Source organism: Chiloscyllium plagiosum, unplaced genomic scaffold (assembly GCF_037043375.1).
Source record: "Chiloscyllium plagiosum isolate Xiang-an unplaced genomic scaffold, Cpla_swu_hap1 HiC_scaffold_8, whole genome shotgun sequence".
NCBI lineage: Eukaryota > Metazoa > Chordata > Chondrichthyes > Orectolobiformes > Hemiscylliidae > Chiloscyllium > Chiloscyllium plagiosum.
Genome location: NW_028270146.1, coordinates 92,249,916 through 92,274,828, shown reverse-complemented (window position 1 = coordinate 92,274,828; position 24,913 = coordinate 92,249,916). Strand labels below are relative to the sequence as shown.

Here is a 24,913-nt window from a genome sequence, read left to right as displayed (position 1 = left end):
TCCAGGACAAAGCAGCCCACTCGATTGGTACCATATCCACAAGTATCCACTCCATCCACCACTGCTGCTCAGTAGCAGCAGTGTATACTATCTACGAGATGCACTGCAGAATTCACCAAGGCTCCTTAGACAACACCTTCCAAACCCACAACCACTTCCATCTAGAAGGAAAAGGGCAGCAGATGCATGGGAACACCACCAACGGCAAGTCCCCCTTCAAGCCGCTCACCATCCTGACTTGAAACTTTATCGCTGTTCCTTCACTGTCAAAATTTTGGAATTTCCTCCCTTAACGGCATTGTGGACCAACCTACAGCGGGTGGACTACAGCAACTCAAGAAAGCAGCTCATCACCACCTTCTTAGGGATGGGCATTAAATGCTGGTCCAGCCAGTATTGCCCACATCCCACGAGTGATAAAATAAAACCACAAGTCTCGTGTCCACGTACACCTCACCAATAGCCTTCCCCTCAGCAACCCTCTCTGTTGCCTCTTCTAAGAAGTTAGACAGACATGATTTTCATTTAATAAATCCATGATGACTCTTCCAATCAATCCACATTTTTTTCCATGTGACTCTTAATTCTGTTCCAAATGATTATTGGTTTCAGAAACAAAACCATAAGACATAGGAGAACTAGGCCATTTGGCCTAGAGTCAAGATTCGAATCCGAGGAGCAGGAAAATTGACATCCAAAAAGTTGATTTTCCTGCTCCTCGGATGCTGCCTGACCTGCTGTGCTTTTCCAGCAACACTCTAATCTCCAGCCTCTGCAGTATTCACTTCCGCTCATTTGGCCTTGAGTTTCCTCCCGATGATTTCATGATAATCCTCAACACCACGTTCCTGCCTTTCCACCATAACCCTTGATTCCCTCCCTGATTTAAAATTCTGTCCATCTCAGCCTAGAACCCAGCCTCTATAGCCCTCCGCAGTACAGACTTCCTCAGATTCACTGGCCTCCTGTGGGTGGGGGTGGAATTTTCCTCATCTCTATCCTAACCAGGTGACTCCTTTTCCTTTGAGTTTGCTCTCTGGTTTTAAACTCTCCCAAAATGGATAACAATCTCCTCACATAGAGCCATACGGCATAGAAACAGACCCTTCACAGTCCAACCAGTCTATACCAGATATAATCCCAAAACTCAACAACTCCCACTTGCCTGATCCCAGCCCATGCTCCCCCCACCCCTCCCAAACCTTTCCCATTCATGTACCTATCTATGTGTTTGCAACATCTACTCTGTCAAGTTCCCTAAGAATCATCCATGTTTCGATGAGGTCGCCTCGCATTCTTCTGAACCCTAGTGAGTACAGTCCATTCATTGCTGAAAATGTATTGCTGGAAAAGCGCAGCAGGTCAGGCAGCCTCCAAGGAACAGGAGAATCGACGTTTCGGACATGAGCCCTTCTTCAGGAAACGTCGATTCTCCTGCTCCTTGGGTGCTGCCTGACCTGCTGCGCTTTTCCAGCAATACATTTTCAGCTCTGATCTCCAGCATCTGCAGTCCTCACTTTCTCCTCACAGTCCATTCATTCCCAGGATCTGCCTTGTCAACCCTCCCTGGACTGCCTCCAATGCCAGTACATCTTTCTTTAGACAAATAATTCCAAACTGCTCCAGTTTCACAGCATTCCAGCTCTGGTCTGTAGGATGGGGTGGAAAGGGGTGGTGGTGGGGGGGGGGGGTAGGTTTGGAGGTGAAGTGAGGTAGGACTCACCTCAGAGGGGCTGGATCAAGGTTCCCAGTATTGGGGGTGGGGGGGTTGGTGTATTTGGTGGCTGGAGAACCACTTAGTGTCACCTTGCTGCCGAGCTCCTTCCCAATCATCCCTACGGAGTAATCTCGGCAACTCCCTGGCCCCCCCCCACCCCCCCCACTCCATGACTCTGGTCTGGGATCTATATTTGGACTTGAATGGGTAACACTGACCAGCAGCTCTTGGTGGTTTGGATTTTCACATGATAATCAAGCATACGGTAGACCTTCATGATAAAGAGGTCAAGTGGGACTCACGGCAGTTTCCTTCACATTGAGGGAGAACTCCCTTCTCTTATCCATAAGGAAGAGTGACCCACTGCTTGGAAGAGTTGCAATTCATGGTTTACTCATGATGTAAGCTGGAGCCTAACGTCAATGTGTTGTAAGTGCTGGGGCAATAGTATGAGACAGCAGCTTCCAATAAGAATGATTCAGGTCAACGTTTCAGAAGTACTGAGCAATTTTCACTAGAATTGCAGAAGTCCAGGTTTAATTACAATCGTGAGTTTGCAAGTGCAAAGGAAGTGAAGGACAGCACATGAGGTGTCACCAACCCCAAAAGAAAAGGGTGATGATTCAAGGGCGATATGTCACATATCAAAACATGTTTCGCTGTTTGCCTTTCCACCTCCAATCTTCCTCCTGCCTTTAAAATTTGACAGAGATTTATGAAATAATTTAAATATTCTGTTCCGAAAATACAGCTGCACCTCAAAATATGTTTGTAAAACAGTCACTTAAACATGTTAATTCGTACATTAGAAAGTTGAAAAGTCTCATGTCTTTAGAACGACAAACCAATGCGCCGTCAGCTGTGGAAAATAAATGCATTGTGTTGCAGCCTCTCGTGGTGAGTTCAAGCTAGAGTTTCCATCCAAACCTTTAGTTATAGTTTGAAGAATTTATGGTACCATTCCACAGCTCCGTTCATTCCCTTGGTTTTCCACATTGTACCTGAGATGTAGTAAGAGGCTGGTGACTGAAGACCAAAAGGAGGAGGGGGAAGTGAGAGACAGGATGAACACAGATCATTGGCTGCCCATCCACACAACATTTTTGGACAGGGCTAGCTAAAGTCCGGCGTTGTTTCCTTCCAGTTGGCCCACCAACTCCTCTGCCCAGGCCCCCAGTGTGTTACGATGCACTGCTTTGCCACATTTGTGTCATGTGTCCACTATTTCCCTCGTTGGCGTTTGGTCCTGTGGAATGGCTTGTGTTTCATGGATTGTCTGATTGTGCGGAATGGAGTTCTGCTGCAGTTCAAGGGCTATCGCATTCTCTGGGAAATTCTTGACCTGCTTCTGGTACTCTACAAAAGTGCAAGTCTTGGTCGCGATCGCGATGACGTTCTTACCGATAAATATAGTCGAAACCCGGCTGTCTCGAAACAAGACCATGTTAATTGCCCGGATGAATATTGTGACCACGTTGATGGTTACCAGACTTAAAACAGGGTATAGCATCATCTTTTGAGGGGCTATGTACTCACCTTGCATGCTGATCTCACTGAGAGATACACACGGCAGAATGAGCAAGAGAATATAGCAGTAGAAAAACATGAGGCCCTCTGCCCACATCGGAAGGCCAGACTTATGTGGCTCCCAGAGATTGGCCTGGATGTCCAAAATATCCAGCAAGTCCAAGGCTACCCAGAAGAGGCGTCCTCGCAGGTCTTCCTTCTTCCTGAAAGTCCTGACATAGTCCATGCTGTCCAGGGCGATCAAGATGAGGTACAGTCCAGGCACACAGATGGAAAGGAGTAGGGTCAAGGCCTTCCGTGCAACAGTGTCCGTGCTCTTCTTCTCAGCCTTATAGTTCTGAAATATAAAGTAGAGCTTAATCTCGAGGACAAATATATACAGGAACCAGAGGATCATGGCGTAGCCACGCTTGGCGGTCTTCACCTCGGCTCCAACCCAGACAGCCACGTACCGCAGCACGATCAGGAAGCAGATGTCTCCGACCAAGACAATGATACAGACGCCAATTTTCCGAGGCCCCTGGTTCTGCTCCACCAGGTAAGCGTCCATGAAGGCCATGCTGCTCATGATGACGATGGTGGAGAGGCAGACGTGGCGCCGATCCGGTGGTGGCAGCACCATGTTGGTCCGTCAAGGAGCTCCCGGCACTCCAAGGGGGTCCTGACCAACTAATGAACTAGACAGCTCAGCCAAAGCGTCGCAGCTCCTACAGAGTAGGATGGCTTGCATGAAGCCGATAGCCTCCGATTCTGTGCTCTGAAAGGAAGACGAGTATTTCCTCCGACGTCTGATCCTTTAAAGATTCAGTAACGTTAATGAGCAACTTCAACCATCCGCAATCCTACTGCGGGCGGGGTGTATGTTTCTTGGCTAAACCAACGCTCCGAGGTGCTGTGCACTTCAAAGGGAAAGCAGTGCACAATTTCAAATGGAAGAGGTAAACAGATCACAGGAATCCATTAGCCCTGGTGAAAAGCATTATACATCTGACCTGTAGACACAAGCTAGGATTAATGACTTGGAATGTTTAATCCAGGAGATGGTGTACCCATTCAGTGCAGTGAGAGTGGAATCAGCCTGAGATGCATTCCGAACTGATTGATCACCAATTTGTAGGCGGAGTGTGCAGTGGGCTGGAGTAATTCATCAGCTGCATTCTGTGCACTGGAGCTGTGATCTTCCACTCTGCTGCACGGCCTGTGCCATTGTGCTGATCATTGTTTACCATGAGAGCGAAGACCTCCTCTCTGGAATCCTGATCCTGGTTTTCATCTTGAAATCCATCTCCGCACTAATTTGAAACAATTGGATGAGCTCTGGGAGAAATGGGGTTGGGGTGGAGAGAGAAAAGAGAGAGAGAGATGAGTTAGTGTTGAAAGATTGTACTGGCTCATGCTCACGATGGTAGATTGCTGTACTGCTAGTTCAGCAGAGAACGGTGTACAATTTTGAAAGGGCTAGTTTATGAATAGGAAAGGTTTAGAGGATCTGGTCGGCATGGACGAGTTGGACCGAAGGGTCCGCTCCCATGCTGTACATCTCTATGACTACGACTCTACAGCTTTCACAAATAAAACACAGATTTAAAAGTCCCTGGCCTTTGAACGGACATCTAAATCTTTTGTCATGCAGCCTGTGGTGCTTGGAGCTGGTAATATTTCAAAGGATGTCTGAGGGTCTGTCCAGGGCAAGTTACACACAGGATGGCCAAGACACTTATACATCTGACGTGGTAGCGCTGGGATCCACCAATGAGGTGGGATAGGAAATGCAGAACAATGCACCGTTCAGAAATGCAAGGCTATCATTCATTCCCCAAACACTGCAAATATGAGCAATCAGATTTCTAAATCAGGGAGAATGGGAGACTGATAACACATTCAGTTGGGGCAGGAAGACAGGTAACAATATTACCCCTGCCTCTCAATGCAGCAGAGTGACAGCCATGGGCTAGAAACTACTCAGAAACTGTTCTCCACGAAGCTGGCCTGGAAATAGGAGAGGAAAGCGGGGGGATGGGGGTGGGTGGGGTACCACTTTGACCACCTGTTCTTGATCATTAGCCACAGCTTTAGGTTGTGTCACTTCATCTGTCCGAAAAGACTCGATATATCCTTCAAAGATGTCACCCATTTACAGGGCTCTCGACAGTTTGGTCATGCAGTGCTGGATAATGTTTGTGGATCAAGATGAATGAACACTTGTTACGAGACTATGAGCATTTTCCTCACTAGCCTGGTAGAAAAGCAACATACATAGCACCAGACTCACGGCCTTCAATATAACATTTTCATATGTTACCCGCCAGAAATCTTCTTTAATTGCTAATCGGAATGTGATTTCCCTTAACCATGAGATTTCCCAATGAGATTTGGCTGTCAGACCAAAGTACATCATCCCGTTCTTATTAGCACACCTGCTGTATCATACTGTATTTGATCACTTTTGCCTGTATCTTTCTAATTCTAAAGCCAGTGACAGTGAATGGCAGCTTTAAACTAAACACATTCCTCTCTGAGGAACCCCAGCACAGCTCCTTACAGACATTGCAAAACAAATTTGAACACGATAAATAGGTCATTAGAGATCAGGATCTGAGAATACAAGATAGAAATGGTAGCATTTATCTCACAATAAACTGTGTGAGGTCCAAATAAGTTCACTTAAATAGGTGTCCCAGTACAATCTTTCAACACTAACTCCTCTCTCTCTCTTTTCTCTCTCCACCCCAACCCCATTTCTCACAGAGCTCATAATCCTCCATTGAAAAGGATTACATATTCTTCCAGCTTACTTCATCCATCCCAAAAGGCCCTATACATCCTCCATTTACGTTATAATCAGGCTGGTTATCTCCACTGCCTTCTTCTGGAGTTGCTGCATGTGCAGAACACAAAGAAATCCAGTTAACCAGAAATTGCATTGACTGACATCTTCCATGTTGAATCATAGAATCCAATCTTTTAAGTTTTTCTCATTCTGCACTTTTATCTCATTGCATTGGTTACATGTACACTCTTATGATGGTGAACCATGCTCTACAATGTCCATGCCTAGTCTGTGTTCAATCTCACTGATGACAGCAACGGTAAGGAGTAAGTGAAGGTGGGGTACAATAATTAATCTCAATGTCCTTGGTTGGGGGGGTGATAGAAACATCTAAGATCCTCAACCAACTGTTGGAGATGAGGACAGAATTTCCACAGGCTAATGCTCTCCTCCTGGCACACCTTCCTCCCTCTTTCCCTTCCAGCATTTTTAAAGGACAATTCTTATCACAACAACCTGATACAATCAACTATTCCCAGAATTCCCTTCCCACTGGCACCACTCTGCTAGAATGGAGCAGATGCAACACTTGTTCTTTCACCTCCTCCCGTTCATTGGATGAACGTGTCATTTATTGTCGCTCCCTAATTGCTCAGAGGGTAGGTTAAGAGCTAACCACACTGTTGTGATGATTCAGAGATGCCGGTGTTGGACTGGGGTGTACAAAGTTAAAAATCACACAACACCAGGTTATAGTCCAACAGGTTTAATTGGAAGCACTAGCTTTCGGAGCGCCGCTCACAACCACCTGATGAAGGAACAGCGCTCCGAAAGCTAGTGCTTCTAATTAAACCTGTTGGACTGTAACCTGTTGTGTGATTTTTCACATTGTTGTGGGTCTGGAGTTACAGCATTCCTGAAGAAAGGCTCATGCCCGAAACGTCGATGCTCCCACTCCTTGGATGCTGCCTGACCTGCTGCGCTTTTCCAGCAACACATTTTCAGCTCTGGAGTCATATGTAGGACAGACAAGAAAGAATGGCAGTTTCCTTTCTTAAAGAAGGACTTTAGTGACCCACTTGGGTTAATTTCCCAATAATTGACTTGGATTCATGGTAATCATTAGACTCTTAATTCCAGATTTTTATTGAATTCAAATTCCACCATCTGCCATATTAGGGCTCGAACCCAGGTTCCCAGAACATTACCTGGATCTCTGGGGTAACAGTACAGCGATAATACCACTAGGCCCTTGCCTCCTCTTTATAGTCTTGCAGTCTGCATTTGGATTAAGGAGGAAGAATGCCCCGGTACTGCCCCAGCTAGTGCTGCACTGCCTGACCTCATGTCCTCCTCCCATTTCTCACCTGAACCAAAAGGAGGCTGGAGCTAGATACTCGAGATCACCATCTCCCGCTGATTCTGATAAACAGCAGCAGCAGCACACCCGTGACATTTGTTTTTGGCAAAATCCTGAGAGAATTTGTGGAATAAACGTTATGGTGAAGACTGACTAAATAAATTGCCTGATTTCCTTCAGACATCCTCTGCACTTCTCTCAAAGCGGGTGAAGGTGAAATGGAGAGCATGCTAGGAGAGGTACTTAAACTCTTCAATAACATCCTGTTTACTTCAAAACAAGTGCAAAAGGCTACTTTAATGAGTGCAAGCAGATATTTCAAGTGAAAGTCAGTCTTAATGAGTCTCTCCCTGGCTGTTAACAGGACAGGCACTAGACTAGGAAACCAGAGGACAAAGGTAATGGTCAGCAGCTAAAGAAACTTCAATACACTTCGTAAATCTGAAATTAAAGCTAATCTAAGAGCAACCACTGCAAATTGTCATAAAATTCCATCTAATTCGCATGTGTCCATTAGGGAAGGAAATCTGCCTTCCTTACCTAGTCTGACTTACACGTGACTCTACACCCACTGTAATGTGGCTGGCTCTTCAATGTTTTCTGGGGTAGCATAGCAAGTAACACAGTAGTACCAAACTGCTATGACGCCTAAGTGAAACAATGAAATTGGATGGATCACTTGGCAACGACCAAAGCACCAGAAACAAAGCCAGCCCTGTCAATTGTTACCAATATCTGGGCTGCCGAAATAGTGAGAGCTGTCCCACAGGCTAGTCAAGCCTATCTTGGTGTTTCTTACGGAGTTGTACCTTAAAAAGTTTCAGACATCACCGCCATTCTGGGTATGTTCTGTCCCATTGGTAGGACAGTCCCAGTGGAGGTACAGGCACACTGGTACACAGTTGGGAGGAAGCTGTCCTGGGAGCCCTCAATATTTACTTTGGACATCATGAAGTTCCACAGCATAAGGCCAAAAATGGACAAGGAACCGTCCTGCTGATTGCCATGTACCATCCGTTCGCAGTGGAAGAATCAGTATGCCTCATGTTGAACACCAAAAAAAGAGGACTCAAGGTAACGATAGAAGGTACTCTGGGTGGGAGATTTCAATGTTAATCATCAAGAATGTCTCAGACACACAACTACTGATGATCTGGCCAAGTTCTAAAGCGGCTGGACTGAGTCTGTTTTAAATGGTGAGGTAACCAAGACAGAAAAATCTACTTGCCCTCATCCATATCCATTTATCCATCACAGATGACAATCCACGACAGTATTGGTAGTAGTGACCACTTCACAGGCCTTGTGAAGACAAAGTTCTTTCCTTACAATGAAGAGATCCTTCACTGTGTTGTGTAATGCTACCACCACATTAAACGAGAGATCTTTCGAACAAATGTCGAACCTCAAAGCCGATCATCTGTAAGATGCTATGGGCCATCACAGCAGCAGAATAGTATTCAACCAAAATTAGTAACTGCATGATCCAGTGGATCCCACACTCTACCAATATCACAGAGTGATCAACTCTGGTTCAATGAAGGATGCAGGATGGCATACTAAAAGCCCACAACAGGCATAGATAAAACTGAGGCATCAGCCTGGTGAAGCCACAATACAGGATGACTTACAGACCATGAGGAGCTGTGGGGGATCATATGGTTGATGACATGAGGTGGCCTAAGTTAGGAACGAATGGTGCGTGGGGAACATGAAGGCAAGTGAGGGCTGGAGAGAAAATTCAAATTTATTCTTTCAACTTTGGATGTACTGCCACATCCCTGAGGCAGGCGAATCTGCCTCTGCATCTGGCTGTCCCTTCAATTCTGCCAGGGTCACCCCACCCCAAATTCTAATCCAGCCTGCAAATCCAATGACAATTTGAAGGCTCATATTCCTGAAGCCAGGAATCCTCCTGTCTTTGCTCGGCTGGCCCGGAAGTGAAAACCCAGGTTAGGACAGTGGAGATTCTGTAGTGCTAGATCTGCAACTGAAAACATCACCCCCTCACCCTGCCAGCCACAGTGCTTGGAGTAACATATCTCACACCTCACTTTGAAAATATGCACATCCTCTGGAAATTGGATTGTCTGACTCCCAGTCCAGAGGCATCTAATTGGATTAAAAAAAAAGTTTTCCCACTCTCTGATAAGCATAGGAAGCATGGCTTTGGCAGATGGGTATGTTTGATTGATCAGTGATGAAGTGCGAGAGCAGAGTTGTTAGCAAAAGGAGATCATGTATTGAAACCTCCAGGAGTAGATCCAAAAGATTCTGCCTGACCTGCTGTGCTTTTCCAGCACCACTCTAATTTTGACCATAGTTTCTCCCTGTCTACCCTATCAAAGCCTCATATTTCTGAACATCTCTAAAGAACCTTCTCATTCTGAAGAGAACACTCCCAGATTCTCTATACTGTTTTCAAAGCAAGAGGCTCTGTGCTGTTATGAAGGCACAAAGAAAGCCAACGTTGGTCCTATAATACCTTCACGTAGGCCTCATTAATAACAGAATCTTACAGATCTGCAACCTGTAGGAGCTAAGTTCTGCTTTAACTGATGATTAGTGACTGCATAATGCCACTATCCCTGCAGTCCTTTTCTGATAGCAGTTTAATTCTGTTAAGCTATTGAACCAGACTTGTTTCTCAAGACAAAGGGACACATTAATACAAAGACATTTGAGTAGGATCCGGGGACATTTGGTCGAGATGCCATACTTCCTTGTGTAGGAAGTAAAGTGGCCTGCTTTGATTCTGTTGTCTATTTGATTTTTTTTTCAGCTAGCAAATTAACATCCCCCGTTAAAACCCCCATTGAGATTAAGTAACCTGCTGCACAGAAAGTTTGAAAATCAGTCAGGGATATCTTGGTGTTGCATTTTTTGCATACCCTCTTCCAATATTTGGTTTAATCAGTCCCCAACGGCACGCAGTCACCTCTACGAGCGGTGGATTTTGAGGAGATATAGTTCAACAAAGAGGCGGCAATGGCCGGGTGGTGTTATCACTGGACATTACCAGAGACCTCAGATAATGTTCTGGGGACCCAGGTTCAAATCCCACCGTGGCAGATAAAGGAGTTTGAATTCAATAAAAATTGGGAATTAAGAGTTTATTGACGACTATGAATCTATTGTTGATTGTCAGGAAAACCCATCTGATTCCTTAATGTTCTTTAGGGAAGGAAACTGCCATCCCTACTTGGTCTGGCTGATAATGTGACTCCAGACCACAAAGAAATGTGACTGACTCTTAACTGCCCATTAGGGATGGGCAATAAATGCTGGCCTGGCCGGAAACGCCCACATTCTGTGAATGAATGATTTAAAGAAAGGTCATTCGACAATAGGATGAGTTACGTTTGTACAATGCAACCCTCTTGGGGAGAAACTGTACTCCAGGGGGTTGACCTTCCATCTATTGTATCTGGATGCTCAGACTGACTGGTTGGAGGCTTTCTACATCTGTTGATCATTGGGTTTGGACTGCCTCAATCTCATGATGTGTGGGTTTGAGTCTACACCGGATAGCAAGTGAGAGACATGGGAGAAACTGTGCTCCATTGCTGCAGTGGGGAATGTGCTTCTAAGATTGTAACTGAGTCGTAGTGTTGGAAAAACATAAGAAAAATGTATCCGGTTTCGAGGGGGTGCAAGTACACACTTCCAGGATACCATGTGGGCAAAAAGGGCTACATCATAAGGACAGGTTACATAAACTAGGCTTGTATTTCCTTGTTTAAGGGATGTCAAATGACACAGTTTACGATGTTAAGATATTTAAGTTTAACTCATTCAATCTTGATCAACTGGGTCAATGGGCTGAAGAGTGGCAGATGGAGTTGAAAATTTGTATAAATGCAAGGTTATGCCTTTTGGTAAAACAAACAAGGGCAGAACTTACACAATTAAAAGTAGGGCCTTGGTAGTGTTGTAGAACAGAGAGCCATAAGAGTTCAGGTACGTAATTCTTTGAAGTTTGCATCACATGTAGACAGGGTGGTTATGAAGGCATTTAGCACACTTGCCTTCATTGCTCAGCCCTTTGAGTATGAGAGTTGGGAAGTCATGTGGAGGTCGTACAGAACATTGGTGTCCTCTTCTGGAATACTGTGTCCAGTTCTGGCCGTCCTGTTCTAAGAAGGAAATTATTACGCTGGAGAGGGTTCACACGGAATTTACCAGGATGTTGCTGGGAATGGAGGGTTTGAGTTAGAAAGAGGGACTGGGACCTTTTTCACTGGAGCGTAGGAGGTTGAGAGGTGACCTTCTAGAGGTTTATACAACATAGATGGGTGAACAGCAGGTGTCTTTTCCCTAAGGGTGGGGGATTTCAAGACTCGGGACACATTTTTAAGGTGAGAGGAGAAAGATTTAAAAAAAGACATGAGGGTCACTTTTTTTTTAAAGAGAGTGGTTTGTGTGCGGTATGAGCTTCCAGAGGAAGTGGTGGATATGGATACAGTTACAACATTTAAAAAACAGTTGGATAAGCGCATGAATAAGAAAGGTTTGGAGGGAAATGGGCCAAGCACAGGAAGGCGAGATTAGTTTAGTTTGAGATTATGGTCTGGCTGGACCAAAGGTTCTGTTTCCATGGTTTATGACTCCATGACTCTATGTTAAAGGAGTTAGTAGCATAGATACAGAGGAACTCTAGTCTCTGGTGACAGACTGCAGGCAAGAGAGCACTAACTGGAGCTATGTGGCTCTGCAGTGATGTTCACAGAAAGACTTAGTGAAATCCTGGAAAACACGGCTCTCGAAATCTATCGAGGCTAAGCATCAATTGAAAAATTCCAAGCTGAGTTTAATTAGATTGTTAATAACTAAAGGTATTAAGGGCAATGGAAGCAAGGGACAAAGACAGTATTTAGATACAAATCGGCCATAATCTAACTGAATGGTTTAGCAGGCTTCAGCAGTAGATGTGAGGCTAGAGAAGCACAGAGGGTTGGGCAGCTTCCAAGAAGCAGGAAAATCAATGTTTCAGGCTGAAACGCTTCATCAGGGCTGCAGCAGGCTTGATGGAAGGGCCTTAGCGGACCTACCTGTTACTGGGCCAGGGGAGGAGGGGGATCTTTTCCGGCCTGTTCGGGTTGGGTTAAAGAGGCAGGAGTAGCAGATATCTGAAGGTCTGTGCGGACCACTTTGCCGATGAGTTCCCATCTCCGAATGTTTTAGTGTGGGGCTTTATGCATTATCAGGAGCCCATTATCAAGACTCACTGTGGTAGTGTGCTGGAAATCAGATAAGCTGGTTTTCTTCAGCTTCAGAGTAGCTTACTGCAGAGAAGAGACAGAGAGAGAGGTAGAGAGAGAGAGGGGCTGCTGTAGAACTGCTGGTTTCTCTTTGGGGCTATCAAAGCTTCACTCAGTCTTTTTTCACAGCCTGACTTGGTCAGCTACAGGGCAACCAAACACATGGTTGTTGGCAGGTAGAGTACTTCTGTCATTATTAATTGGTCCCTAGTCAACAGTTTCAGTTGTAAACAACCCCTTGGTTCCAGTTCATCTGCATACTGAACTCAACAGCTACACAAAAAAAGGGTTCACAATAGATATCAAATCCCTTGCTTTCAAAACGCGCAGCCACCTTTGTAAATCCCTGGGTTCCAAAACACTTGTCTCCCACTTCGCTCCACACGATTAAAAAGCATCAAGTAAAAAGGAACTGTCTTTATGAGAGGCAATTATCAGACATGTTTCACCATTCTCCAGGTGAACAGGACTTCCTCCCTCCCCACAACTGCAGTGTCCATGACCAGTCCATGGTGAAAACGGAAGGTCCAGGGGCACAGGCTTGAAAGTGATTGTCCAGGGGCACAGGCCAGTTGCCATGGAGACTGCTGTCAGGGTCAGTGCTCCGGTTTAGCATCATCAGCCTTATTTCCCGTTTACCATGGTTCCCTCTCATCTCCCAGACACACTCGCTGCTGCCAGTTGCCCCTCACATTGCAGATTGGCTCTCCTCCTGCCATCCCTCTCAGTCCACCCACCATCGCCAATTGGATAGCGATCTCAGAGGCATGCTCTTGATCGCCAAGCTTCCTGGATGGCTGTGGTTGAAACCTAACTCACGGTCAAAATCCAAAACAAAAGCTTGCAAATTGGGGGAGGCAGTGGTACAGTGGCAATGCCTCTGGGTTAGTATTCCAGGATAACGTCGTAGGGGCTTGGGTTCAAATCCCACCAAGGCAGATGGTGATGTTTGAATTAACTTTTAAAAAGCCACCATTCGTCATGATAACCCATCCGGTTCACTCATGTCCTTTAGGGAAGGGAATCTGCCTTTCTTCCCTGGGTCCGGCCTCCATCTCACAGCAATGTGACTGACTTTTAAACGCCCTCAACTCTATTGGATATGAGCAGTAAATAAGCCAGTGAACCAATAAACCATAATCTGCAACCCATGAATAAATAACAACAAAAAAATGTCAGCATCCAGAAGATTCCACCTGGAGCTGCAATGAAAGGACAGGCTTAGCTCCAAGGCATTCTATTTAATTAACTGGAATATGCATCGACTACCAAGAGAGTAGCTAGGGTCTGATGCAGGAATAATTGTCGTTCCTTATTCTGTTTGCCTGGAGCGAGCTTTGTTCTGCAGAACTGCTTGCATGGAACGTAGCAAAGGAGAAATGTAAAGAGCAGATGCCAGCAAACGGCAGCGATGTCAACTGAATACGCCAAGCCTGAAAGTGGTCCATTTTTTTGGGTCAGATTATTAAGGCATAAGGCAAGTGAACAGAGAACAGGCCCATATTAGCTCACTGTACAGCAGAGCATGCCTGAGGGGCTGGATCGCTCGAGGGACTGACCTGAACCAAGTTGACGCTGACACTGCAGGTCAATTCAAACTTGTTCCTGAGCCGCTGCGGTGGGCACACAGGAGGGTCGAGAGGGCATGTCATCCCAGCAAGTCTAAAAGCTTGCAATGGCGGTAATTTTGAATGAATCGACCTCATTTTAAAACCTGACTTTGATTTATTGTTCGCACACGTACCTAGGTGCAGAGAAAGGTTTTGTTTTGTGTGTAGTACAGGCAGATCATACCGTACAAAGATCACAGAGTAAGGAATACAAAGTTACAGCTGCAAAGACGATGCACAAAAAGGGAGACCAATGTTAGATTTGAAATTTGAGAGGTCCACTCAGAAGTCTAATAACAGCAGGGAAGAAGCTGTGCTTGAACCTGTTGGTACTTGTGTTTAAGCTTCTGCCTGACTGTGGAGATGATAACCAGGGTGGGTGAGGCCTTTGATGATGAAAGGTCCTTCCTGAGGCAGCGAGCAGTGTAGCTGGAGTCAACGGATGGGAAGTCGAGAGTGTGGTGCTGGAAAAGCACAGCAGGTCAGACAGCATCTGAGGAGCAAGAAAATTGACATTTCGGGCAAAAGTCCCTTCATCAGGAACGAGGTTGCTGCCTGACCTGCTGCGCTTTTCCAGCTCTTGACCCCGAGCTCCAGCATCTGCAGTCCTCACTTTCTCCTAGTCAATGGATGGAAGGCTGGCTTGTGTGATGGACTGGGCCGTGTTCACAACTCTCTGTAGTTTCCTACGGTTCTGGGCAGAGCAATTTGCCGTACCCAGTAGTGATGCACCCAGACAGAATGTTTTCAATGGTGCATCTACAAAAGTTGGTGACAGTCCTTACCTAAAACCAGCCCCATGTGAAGGAACGGAGATGAGGATAGGGACAGGGCTCAGTGATTGGGGGTTCCTCTCAGCCTCCTGGGGAATTGAAAGTGTTACTTACCGTGGCCGCTCGGGCCACTGTCCAGCGTCCCATCCTATTTTCCACAAGCGGGCATATTAACATCACCCCCCAACACACTGGTGCTGCCGGGCACATGTAAAAGTCAAGCCAAAATTGAATGTATTTCTCTGGTCAACACCGATCCTCTCCACAAAAGCTGAACACTGCAGATGCTAGAAACCTGAAATCAGAGCAGAAACTTGAGGAAATCGTGGGGCAGGCAGCGTCTACAAAGGGAGAATCAGACTGATGACCTTTCATCGGGAAGAATTAGAGATGCGTTAGGTTTTGGACAAGTGGGAAGGTGGGGAAAAGAACACAAGAGGATGGAAGGCAGGAGAGGTTAAATGACAAAAGTCATGTTGGTGCAGGGCCAGATGAACAGCAATGGAAAAGGATCAAATGATGATAGAGGTGGTGTGAATGGCAAATAGCCATTGTCTGGAAGCAAAAGCAGAAGTACTGAAGAAGGCCTGCAAAGCTTTTAAAACAAAAAGAAGCAAAATGGAGATGGAAATTACCAGCTGTGATTGTTAGACCCAATATCGAGACCAGAAGGCTTCAAGGTTTCAAATCAAAAGATGAGTTGTTGTTGCTCGAACTTTGTTGAAACACTGCAGGAGGTCAAAGGTAGAGAGGCCAACTCGGGAGCAAGGTCAGGAGCTAAACTGGCAGGTAGTCAGGTAAACGGAGGCGTTCAGCAAAGCTGTCACATCCAATCTACGTTCTGTGGAAACACCAGCAATAAGTGCTGGCCTAGCCAGAGACGCCCACAACTTGTGATTTAAGAAAAATAAGAAATAGGAACAGGAGTAGACTATTTGGCCCCTTGAGCCATGGGTGGGGCAGTATGGTGGCTCAGTGGTTAGCACTGCTGCCTCACAGCGCCAGGGAGCCAGATGACTGTCTATGTGGAGTTTGCACATTCTCCCTGAGTGCATGTGCGTCTCCTCCAAGTACTCCAGCTTCCTCCCAAAGTCCAAAGATGTGCACGTTGTATCGATTGGCCATGGGAAATGCAGGGACTGGGTTCGGGTGGAGTGCTCTTTGGAGGGTCAGTGTGGATTCGATGGGCCAAACAGCCTCTTTCCGCACTGTAGGGATTCGACAATTTGAGCCTGCTCAATCATTCAATAGGTTCACAGCTGATCTGACATTCCTCGTGTCTGTTCCTGCTTTTTCCCTGGAACCCTGAATCCCACTGTCGATCAAGAGTATATCTATCTTCACATTTAGTATACGTAAAAGATTTCTCTGGATTTTTTTTTAAGCTGGATTTCTTGCATTTTTATTTTAGCTATTCATTCATGGGTTAAGGGCATCACTGGCAAGACCAGCATTTATTGCCCATTCCTAATTGCCCAGAGGGCAGTTAAGAGTTGACCACATTTCCGTGAGTCTGGTAAGCCAGACCAGATAAGTTGAAACTTTATTGCTGGAACAGCACAGCAGGTCAGGCAGCATCCAGGGAACAGGAGATTCGACGTTTCGGGCACAGGCCCTTCTTCAGACCAGATAAGGATGACAGCTTCCTTCCCAAAAGGACATTAGCGAACTAGATGGGTTTTTCCAACAATTGATTCACAGTCATCATTAGACTCTTATTTCCAGATACTTATTGAGTTCAAATTCCACCATCTGCCGCGGTGGGATTGAAACCCGGGTTCCCAAAACATTATCTGGGTCAATGGATTAACAGACCAGCGATAATACTGCTAGGCCACTGCCTCCCCCTTGTGTATCAGAGAATTTGTACGTCTTCCCAGCCAATGAGCCACCCAGGATTGCTGTGTGCCAGCCAGTGCCAGCAGAGCACTCCTCCCTACCCTCAACAAAAGTGGGTGCCCACAATTAATCTGGGCGTTTCACAGAAACGTGTACGTGTGACAGCTCACTACTGAAAGTTTACTTCGAGGTGGAGAGCAACCACTTGCACTAAACGGCAGTTGCTGGAGACTAACTGCGCTCTGCATAATTAGCACAGCACACGCTGTGATGAGCAGGTTAACTGTTGGTACACAGTGCGTAGGTTGCAATAACAACATTTGATGACTGCCCTGAGCTCCCCATTTCCTGGTGTGTGTGTGGCTTGCGGTCAGGAAATTAGCCCTTCATGGACATTGCACCTTGTAAGGAGCACTGACTGACATTAATAATGTATATGCTGCACTCCATGAATGTATTAAATTTAATTCTTTGAGAGCCTAAGGGGCGTGAAGGGATGGGGGTAATGTGGGGATGCAGTTTGCAGTCAGCAAAAATGCAATAGTTCATAATAAATGAATACTCTCTGTCCTGTAGTAAAAGGAACAGCACATTCTAGAGGAAGCATTTCTGCAACAGGAGATTGTGGCAGCGTTAATGTCACTGGATAGTAATCTCCAGACTCTCACTAATGCTAATGCTCACTATGATTCCCCACCATCATAGCTCGTGGAGTTTAAATCCAAGCTAATAAAAACTGGAATTGAAAACTAGTCTCAGTTAAGGTGACCATGAAACTATCACTGATTGTTCTTGTGGGAATAAAAAGCCTATTTGATTCACTAATGTCCTTTAGGGAAGGAAATCTGCCATCCTTACCTGATCTGGCCTACATGCAGTGGTACCTCAAATGGTGATGGACAATTAAACAATGTAACTGTGGTGGAGGCTCCACAAATATCCCCATCCTCAATGATGGAAGAGACCAACACATCAGGACAAAAGATAAGGCTGAAGCATTCGCAGCAATTTTCAGATGCCAATCTTCAGCCAACTGAATTTGTTCCATGTGAGGAGTTCAAAACTGGAGGGCATAATTTCAGTGTGAGAGGAGACAGGGTCCCAGGGGGGCAACTTTGTCACACAGAGGGTGGTTCGTATGCGGAATGAAGTGCCAGAGGAAGGTGTAGACGCAGGAACAGTTACAGTATTTAAGACGACACTTGGACAGGTATATGAATAGGAAATATTAAGAGGGATACGGGCCTGATCGAGTTGGACCAGAGGCTCTGCTTCCGTCCTGTATGACTCTTCTGAAATGACGTAAACAGCCACTCAGTTCATGGTTGGGTGGGGAACAACAAATGCCAGCATTGCTTGTGACACCAACATCCCATGAAAGAATAAAAGGGCAAACAAACAACAAGAACACAGTCCGACAGAAAGCATCATTTTTCATCACGTGTGCCACATAATGAGGAGGACTGGGTTTACAGAATGTCTCTCAAGGCCTCAGGATATCCCAATTACTTCTCAGATAACAAAGTACTTTTGAATTGTAATCATGGATGCAATAAAGATCTAGTCACCATAGTCTGACCAGCCACAGAGCTGTTCCCTCTTTGAAGAGAGACGACCAGTGGTGGTTTGACCTGAAGGTCACCACACCTCAGGTGAGGGGAGAGATTGAGAAGGAGAGTTCTTCATGGTAACCTCAGTGGGAGCAGAAACTGAACCCACTCTGCTGGCATCACTCTGCATTGCAAATTCCCCAACTCATACTGTACAGGACATGCAACTAGCAATTTACACAGCATTTACATACTAATGTCAAACGGATAACAGCCAGAACACATTTCTTGGTGAAGCTCGTTGAAGGATAAATATCAGCTAAGCCGCTGGAGAAAACTTCCCTGTTCTCCTTCGGAGTACAGTTCCTGGATCCTTTATGTTAACTGAGAGAGAGTGGACAAATCTGAAGCCTAACATTTCATTTCAAAACTCTGCTCCTCCAAGTTTGCACTGCTCCCTCAGTACAGGCAAATTGAAATGAGGACCTCGCTTCTGTACTGAAGATTCTAGAGTGAGACTTGAATTCAGCCATGGAACCCAGGGGCGAGAGTGCTTGCTATTGAACTGCTTCAAAGTGGGTTACATCCAAAACGTAGACGTCTCCGCCTCCTGAAGCTGCCTGGATTGCTGTGTTCTTCCAGCCTCCTGTTGGTCTACTTCCTATTGAACTGCGACTAGCAACTCTATTGGCACCTTCCTGCCTGAATGACAATCCAGCAGAAGTTATGGCCAAGAAAAACTGGCATGAAAAATGGCATCAGTTTGCCTTCCCTGATTACAGATCTATGGAATCTATGCAAGATTACATGATGTTGCAATTCCATTCAACAAATTAAATTGTTCTAAATGCAAGGAATCACTAGCCTTTGTATGGTACCATTCTAGTGCACTTCCCGGACTCTTGCTAAGAACAAGGAATTCTCCCGAACCGACATTTTACTACTCAACCCAAAGCTTCAAATACTCATCAAGGCGTCATAATTGCATTTGCCAATGTTGGGATCTTGCTGCGAGAAAATTGGCTGGTCTGACAGCCTGCAAACCAAAGCTGTGAGAGGAGAAAGATTTAAAAGAGACCTAAGGGGCAACTTCTTCACGCAGAGGGTAGTACGTGTATGGAATGAGCTGCCAGAGGAAGTGGTGGAGGTTGGTACAATTACAACATTTAAAAGGCATCTGGATGGGTATATGGATAGGAAGGGTTTAGAGGGATATGGGCCAAGTGCTGGCAGGTGGGACTAGATTTATTTAAGTATACCTGGTTGGCAGGGACAAGTTGGACCGAAGAGTCTGTTTCTGTGCTGTACAGCTTAATGGCTCTATGACATTTTGTTGGGAATGTACGGGTGCTCTGAGAACGTGACTTTTGATTCACGTTCTTACGGTTTCTCACATCCTCATTACCTTCAAGTCCTGTCCCCCTGTGTTTATTATTTATTTGGTCCGTTTTTTGAAGAAATTTAATCAGTATCAAAAAGGCAACCTTGGTGAGCTGGGAGAGAGGATTTATAAACAGCAGTAAACAGGAGGTGCTAGCACTGAACAGATTCATTGCTTTCTGTGATTCAAATGGTGGATTCTGCACAAGGTCACATTCAGGGTGATGTTTTTATGTCGCTCCTTAATTAGGTTGCCTTCTCCCACTGTTAGTTTGAGAATGAGAAAACGTGTTGTTTAAAAGCCAGTCTCATTTCTGTTCAACAATTTTAAAAAAAGCTCCATGATGTAGATCACAGGAGGAAAGACGGGGTACTTGTTCCTTCACCCTTCTGGATCCTGATTAGATCAGATTCCCTACAGCGTGGAAACAGGCCCTTCGGCCCAACCAGTCCACACTGACCCCCTGAAGAGTAACTCACCCAGACCCATTTCCCTCTGACTATGGGCAATTTAGCATGGCCCATTCACCTGACCTGCACATCTTTGGATTGTGAGAGGAAATCGGAGCACCCAGGGGAAACCCACGCAGACACGGGGAGAATGTGCAAACTCCACACAGACAGTCACCCAAGGCTGGAATTGAACCTGGGACCCTGGTACTGTGAGGCAGCAGTGCTAACCACTGCGCCACTGTGTCACCCTGAGCTGAGGCGTTTCTTCCCCAAACTCTCTTCATCCCTCGTATCCTTTTAGAACCACCCACAACTGTATAATATCTCCTCTTAATTGTTATCAATCGTTAACTCAACATTCCTGTGAAACATCCAGTGATACTTTACCACATGCAAGGCACTGCATAAATACACATAGTGCACTGTTACCTAACCCTCGACTTGGATCCAGGTTTAGAGTTTGACTCAGTCATGAGCTTACTTCTAATAAATGACTACCAGGGGTGGGGAACCTGCGGCGCTCTAGGCCATTGTGTGTGGCCTTTTGAATGAATCCAAATTTTTCAGAACAAATCTTTTACTTTTTATTAATATGGTTTTTTTCGTCCTTTATTATTTTTATTTTAATCTTAAAATGAATGTATTTAAAATACCAGAGAGTAAAAGAAAATTCAATGAAATCATCCTCACAGACTGACCGCCACAATTTAAAAAAATGTGAATTTTGAAGAATATATAATTGAAGTTTCTTGGATGCGGCCTTATTAGATTACAACTAACAAACATGAAAAGGTTTCCCACCTCTGGACTAACCTATTGCTGGAAACGATTTCTGGCACACAGTGGTGGGAGCTGCAAGGCTGAATCATTTCAGAGTTAAAGATTTATACATATTGTAAGTTGATGCCTCCATGTAGACACCAGACATTTCCATCAATGCCCCAGTCACTGATCGTTAAAGGAAAGTTTGCGGAAATGGAGTGTAGAGCACTGTATTAAAATGCGAAAATATTGATACGTTGGAAACATTTGTGCATCCAATCAGGAGCTGACGAATATAGCAAGCACACTGAGGAAGCAGATAATAGACCCTCAAGAGCTTTGGAATATATGGAGCACATACACTGGCGACATGTAGCTTAAATAATAAATGACAGCGTGGCACATTCTGAATTTGGTGACTGTAATGCAAGAAAGCACTTTGGCTATCTATACATCACACTGTGAATTAATGAATTATATAGACAATATATGTCTGCTTCGACCGGGGTATACAGAGGATTCAGGCCATGCATAGCAGGTAAAGACAGAATATACGGAGGGGACCATAAGAATGTACCCTTGACCCTGTATGTGAGGCTTCTGTTGTCCTCATTATTCCAGGTATACATAACTCACATCCTCCCCCTGGTTGAGCATAAAGCAGCTTTAACCTAGTAAAGCATCCCCAGTCAAGTTTGCAGGAATGTTAACATATTACGGGCATGGCTTGCTGCATACACTTGTAATGGTGGGTTATATACAGGGCACATTGTGTGGAACGATTGGGTATATGGATACGTGCCTGTACATACAATACATATTACTGTAAATATTGGGATATACAGGATATAGTCTGGGTCACAACATAGGAAATACATGATGGAAAATAATAGCATATACCAAGGCTTGCAATTTTTAAAGTCCAGGCTTTGCCAGTCTGAAAGCTGAGGAGACCAGTGATGACAGAGTTTTCCATCCCTGACCTTCCACTCCAAAGTGAAAATCAAAAGGAGCGCCGGTTTAGAAAAAAAACTGCTGGCGCACAGATTTTGAGAAATCAGACGCAGAAAGACCAAACGATAAACCTGCAGTGACTTTTCTCTTGCAGAGAACCTCATTAAGGAGCGAGCAGTACAGTCAGTTAAACATAGCTCCAGCCATGCTAATAAAGACAAGAAGCATGTACATGACCATATTACTTATAAAACAGAAAGCATCAGCTCCAGTGTTTACATTAGTGTCCTTTCTCTTTAGCAGATGTTAATCGGAGGCTTTATCTGCCTTCTCCAGTCAACATAAAAAAAATTCCACAGCAATATACAGAACAAACAGAGGGGTTTTAACCCAGTATCCTGAACAATATCTATGCTTCCACCAACATCACTGAAAAAGTGATCATCTGGTCATGATTACATTCCTGTCAACGGCATCTTGTTGTGCCAAAGTAGCTGCTTACAGCCCTTTTATATTCATTCACGGGATGTGGATGTCCCTGGCTGGACCAGCATTTATTGCCCATCTCTAATTGCCCAGAGGGCAGTTGAGTAAACCACATTGTTGTGGGTGTGGAGTCATGTGTAGGCCAGACAAGGATGGCAGTTTTCTTCCCTAAAAGGACATGACTGAGCCAGATGGGCATTTCCAACAATGGAGTTGTGGTCATCATTAGACTCTTAATTCCAGAGTTTTATCAAATTCAAATTCTACCATCTGCTGCAGTGGGATTCGAACCTAGGCACTAGCTTTCAGAGCGCCGCTCCTTTATCAGGTGGTTGTGGCTAGTGCTTCCAATTAAACCTGTTGGACTATAACCTGGTATTGTTATTTGTAACTTTGTACAACTCAGTCCAACACCGGCATCTCCAAGTCATTTCTATTTTAAGATAGGTTACCTTGATCAAAATTTGTATTAGGATTTTGCCCTTCATGTGACAGTTGGTGACTATGCAGCTTATTGGTGTGCCCAGTACAGGTAGCCCCCACCCTATCCGAATCTACAGCTTTCTTAGGAAACCTTTCATAAGCCGAAAATGGCGCAGAGCGAAGGTGTATGATTTATATGGGAACAAGTATCGCCGTTTTTCACAAAACCAAAAACCCTCTTTGGATTCGCAAAAACAGGTACTAATTTAATCTTTTGTAAAAGTGAAATTACATAAAGCGAACGTTCGAAAAGCAGGGGATACCTGTATTGGTGAGTAGATTTGTCAATTTTTATTTGAATAACTAATCTAAATAACAGTAATCAATTTCCAAAGTAAGGGCTTTTTAAAAAAACCATGCATTTCATAGTAACACAATTAGAGGAGTCCATTTCATTCTGTGTCTTTTAGCACCTTCATTAAAAAGGTTTTATTTGAAGGCCTCAGGCTTGCCAGGATATTTTTACCCTGTGCACTCTGAGCACGTGCAGCGTGCAGAAAATTCCAGAAAGGAATCTAGGCTTTCGCAGAATTTGATGGCTCCTTCTCATTTTGACATTTCCTTGTTTCTTGTTATATCCTAAATCCTCAAAGCTTTCACTCCAGGCCTGTGGCAAAATCATATAAATATTTCACAAGCTTGCTTATTGGTTGTGAACTTCTGTCGGAAAGCTGAAGCAGCATACATGAGCAGAAACATAAGAATATGTGAAGAGTTAAGAACTGTCCTTTTTAGTTCTGGAGAATTTCTTTTTCAGTCAATCACCATTTTCTGTAGTACACATTCACCTTAAAACAAATCTTTCAAACCATTTCTTGACCTGGTCTTCACAAAAAGGCTTACATAACTCTGAAATTTGCTTCCTTAAAAGGCCGTGGATGCTTGAAGCCTACAGCAGTTGGTAAATACATTTTCGTAAAGTCTGAACTTCACGGAGAATGGAGCACAGGCAGGTAAATGGAGTTGAAGTACGGGTCAGCCACGATTGAACTGATTGGACTCCAGGGACTGAGTGACCTACTCCTGTTCCTACATTTCCTTATTTTTTAAAATATCCGTCAGTCAGCCAACACCACAAATATGCAGTCTCCACAGACAATGATTCATATCATTACAAGTGCAACAAACAGACATGTCAATCCAGACCAACTTGACCAATCAGATACTGAAGCTCTACGTGGAGCTGCCCTCAGACGTGGCGAATGGGGCATAACATTTGGATGAAGTACAACAAACCAAATGGAACTGAGGACACATCTTTGGATTCACAACGCTAATTATGTTTCTCTCTGCACAGAATGCTACCAGATCTGCCGAGTTTCTCCAGTATTTTCAGTTTTTAATTTCCGGCAGGAACAAACCTTCCTCTCAAATAGTGGGACAACAAAGACTGCCAGTGTAGATACTCTGCACAGAAAGGGATTACAGAGCTCCTCATCAAATTGTGGAGCACATCACTGAAAAACAGCTTCAGTGGAAATCCACAGGCAGCCTACAGAAGACCCATGTTCTTACATGGCAAGCTTTGTCGAGGATATTTGATTTACTGGCATTCGATTTTTTTTTTTGCTTTGCACAATACAAAAGTAGTCAGCCAACATCCAAAAACAGATTATCTGTTTAACTGATTGATTTGTAAAACCACACTGTGCACAAATTGACAAAACTATTGTTGCTCACGACAATGGCTGAATCATCCTCTATTGTGGCGAAGACTTGTGGTGTCACTCTCTGCAGTCATTAACTGAGATGCAGCGTGAAAGATAAATACTTTGTGATATTGATATTTAAAAAAAAAACACAAGCAGTTAATGCATGCCACAACAGAAAAGAACAGCAATGGGAAACAAAATCTCATTCTTATTCGATTCTGAAATGTTGCTTTTCCCTTTCTCCGAACCTGTGCCCTCCTGTAGCGAGGGTCTCAAGAGTTTCCCGGTATATTGAGGTGTAATCTGATTGAGGTCATAGTCATAGAGATGAACAGC

The 24,913-nt window shown here is 44.7% G+C and overlaps 1 protein-coding gene across 3 annotated transcripts in view; it reads right to left on the bottom strand.

The window, feature by feature from the left end:
- Nucleotides 1–1,468: 1,468 nt before the first annotated feature.
- Nucleotides 1,469–24,913, bottom strand: part of LOC122553818 (transmembrane protein 121) — an 81,375-nt gene continuing 57,930 nt past the window's right edge. For all 3 annotated transcript variants that reach the window (XM_043698185.2, XM_087990107.1, XM_087990108.1), the window contains exon 2: nt 1,469–4,561. In XM_043698185.2, the coding sequence (XP_043554120.1) occupies nt 2,928–3,866 (939 nt within the window). In that variant the 5' untranslated portion in view covers nt 3,867–4,561 and the 3' untranslated portion in view covers nt 1,469–2,927. The remainder of the gene's footprint in view (nt 4,562–24,913) is intronic.